Raw genomic sequence first — 2504 nt, 5'->3', positions numbered from 1 at the left:
GTAAGCATGTGTTTATAAGTTGTTAAACTATCACTCCATGCTTGATGGAAAACCTCAAGTTTAGTAGCGCGCCATTTGCGTTCCAGCTTTCTACATGATAATTTATGGGCTCTAGTTTCTTCTGTAAACCATGGGGTGCGCCTTGCTTTAGTGTTCTTTCTAACTTATAATTTTCTGTTATTTCGACTATATGATGCATTCAAGGGAACTCCCGTTTCCACTGAGCCTGCTTCGTGCTACGTGTGATGCGTTCACGACCGTGGTACACGGGAGTGGCGAAGAAGAGGTCTCTCGCAGCATCCATTAAAAGCATCCCGTGGTCGCGGTCACACATCGCCGCCGCGTCCGAGCCAGAGCGACTGCACGTCAGAGGGGATGCCGGACGGCGAGGCGGTGGTTCGGTTTGGAGATGAGCTGCCGGAGCCCACCTTCCCCCTGCCTGCTTGCAGCGGAGCGCGGATGGACGACGGCGGGAGGAGACAAATAAACACTCCACGTTAGCCTGCTAGCATGCTAACTAGCTAGCGGTTAGCTTCTTGCTGTTTTTTTTTCCACCGAGGAGCCCCCCCACCTACGCCGATAAACCCCCACGCCATTCCCCGCTGATGAGAGACATGCTGGAGGCGAGGAGGACATTTGTGTTCGGAAAAAAAGGCTTCGTAGTTGTAGACTGAAGCGCCAGTTAGCTCTTTTTTCCCCGTCATTTTGCTTTTTTTTTGTCTTCTCTCCCACTGATGGGGATGCTAGCCGAGAATGCTAACAGAGGATGCTAACAGAGGATGCTAGTAGAGGAGAGCACCTGAACACACCATCAAGGACATGACACCGAGAGAATGATCATGCTGGAAAAACAGGTAAGAATCTTTAATGACGTGCACACCTTTTTTTCTTCTTTTTAAAAAAAAAAAATTACACTAAATAAATAGTGACTTAAAGTATATTTAGAGGAGATTATTTGTGGAAAAAAAGTAACATCGGCACAGCAGCTACAGTACAGGTGTTGTATTCAAGACCGCTGGGAAGTGTCGGAAATTTCCCAATTAGGTCAAGGAGTGTCCAGTCAGGGATGTAACGGTATGCAAATTTCATATCACGGTTATCATTATTATCACGGTATTGTTGAATGTGCTTAAAAAGTACTTTTGACCAAGTTTCTTTTGAACAAAATATATATATATATACATATATATATATATATATATATCTCCATCCATCCATCCATCCATTGTCTACCGCTTGTCCCTTTCGGGGCCGCGGGGGGTGCTGGAGCCTATCTCAGCTGCATTCGGGCGGTGGGCGGGGTACACCCTGGACAAGTCGCCCCCTCATCGCAGGACCAACACAGATAGACAGACAACATTCACACTCACATTCACACACTAGGGCCAATTTAGTGTTGCCAATCAACCTATCCCCAGGTGCATGTATATTCATATATATATATATATATATATATATATATATATATATATATATATATATATATATATATATATATATATATATATATATAAATATACAGTATATATAGTTTAAAATGAAACTTGGTCAAAAGTACTTTTGAGCACATTCATATATATATATATATATATATATATATATATATATATATATATATATATATATATATATATATATATATATATATCTCAGCTACAATCGGGCGGAAGGCGGGGTACACCCTGGACAAGTCGCCACCTTATCGCAGGGCCAACACAGATAGACAGACAACATTCACACTCACATTCCCCCCGCGACCCCGAAGGGAATAAGCGGTAGAAAATGGATGGATGGATGGATATATATATATACATACATACATATGTATGTACGTATGTGTATATATATATATATATATATATATATATATATATATACGTTAGGTCAGGAAAAAACACAGAGGTTATATCATCCTTACAAGCCTGTTTCGCAGGTTTCCCCGCTCGTCAGGGGATTTTATTGAATATTCAATATTATTCAATAAAATCCCCTGACGAGAGGGGAAACCTGCGAAACAGGCTTGTAGGGATGATATAGCCTCTGTGTTTTTTCCTGACCTAACGTATATTCCGCTCTACCCCTTCTTAAAAGCCATATAATTTTTTGGTGTGGAAATATGTTTACCTTCTTTTTTTTACGTTAATGTGTCTTCTTTTCATGTTAGCATTCAAGCTAGGAAGAAGTAAACACTTTTGCGCGACTAAAAATAGTATAATTTGTCTGTAAAATCGTCATAAGTACACCTCCGCGTAACATTTTATCATTATTAACGTTAAAGAAAAGTATGTAGATCAACTTGCAACGAAGATTAAGTTCATTAACAACAATTAGGTAGCGCCCATAGTACCAATTTCGCTAATACTTGGTTAATAATCAGGTAACGGCATGGAAATGAATTATTATTGATGGTTTTTGGATGTTTTTTTAAAGGGCTTTACGTTTACGTGCGCAATAGTGTACCTCCATTAGCTTCATTGTTAGCTTCCTCGTACTAGCCATATTTT

At 40.1% G+C, this 2504-nt stretch overlaps 1 protein-coding gene across 1 annotated transcript in view; it reads left to right on the top strand.

Moving 5' to 3' along the window:
- The first annotated feature begins 299 nt into the window (after positions 1–299).
- LOC133619430 (ral guanine nucleotide dissociation stimulator-like) overlaps positions 300–2504 on the top strand; it is a 69602-nt gene continuing 67397 nt past the window's right edge. Inside the window, exon 1 of the mRNA XM_061980445.2 lies at positions 300–854. Coding sequence (XP_061836429.1) covers positions 834–854 — 21 coding nt within the window. The 5' untranslated portion in view covers positions 300–833. The remainder of the gene's footprint in view (positions 855–2504) is intronic.

The sequence above is a fragment of the Nerophis lumbriciformis genome, linkage group LG20 (genome assembly GCF_033978685.3).
Source record: "Nerophis lumbriciformis linkage group LG20, RoL_Nlum_v2.1, whole genome shotgun sequence".
Lineage (NCBI taxonomy): Eukaryota > Metazoa > Chordata > Actinopteri > Syngnathiformes > Syngnathidae > Nerophis > Nerophis lumbriciformis.
This window is presented reverse-complemented; position numbering and strand designations above follow the sequence as displayed.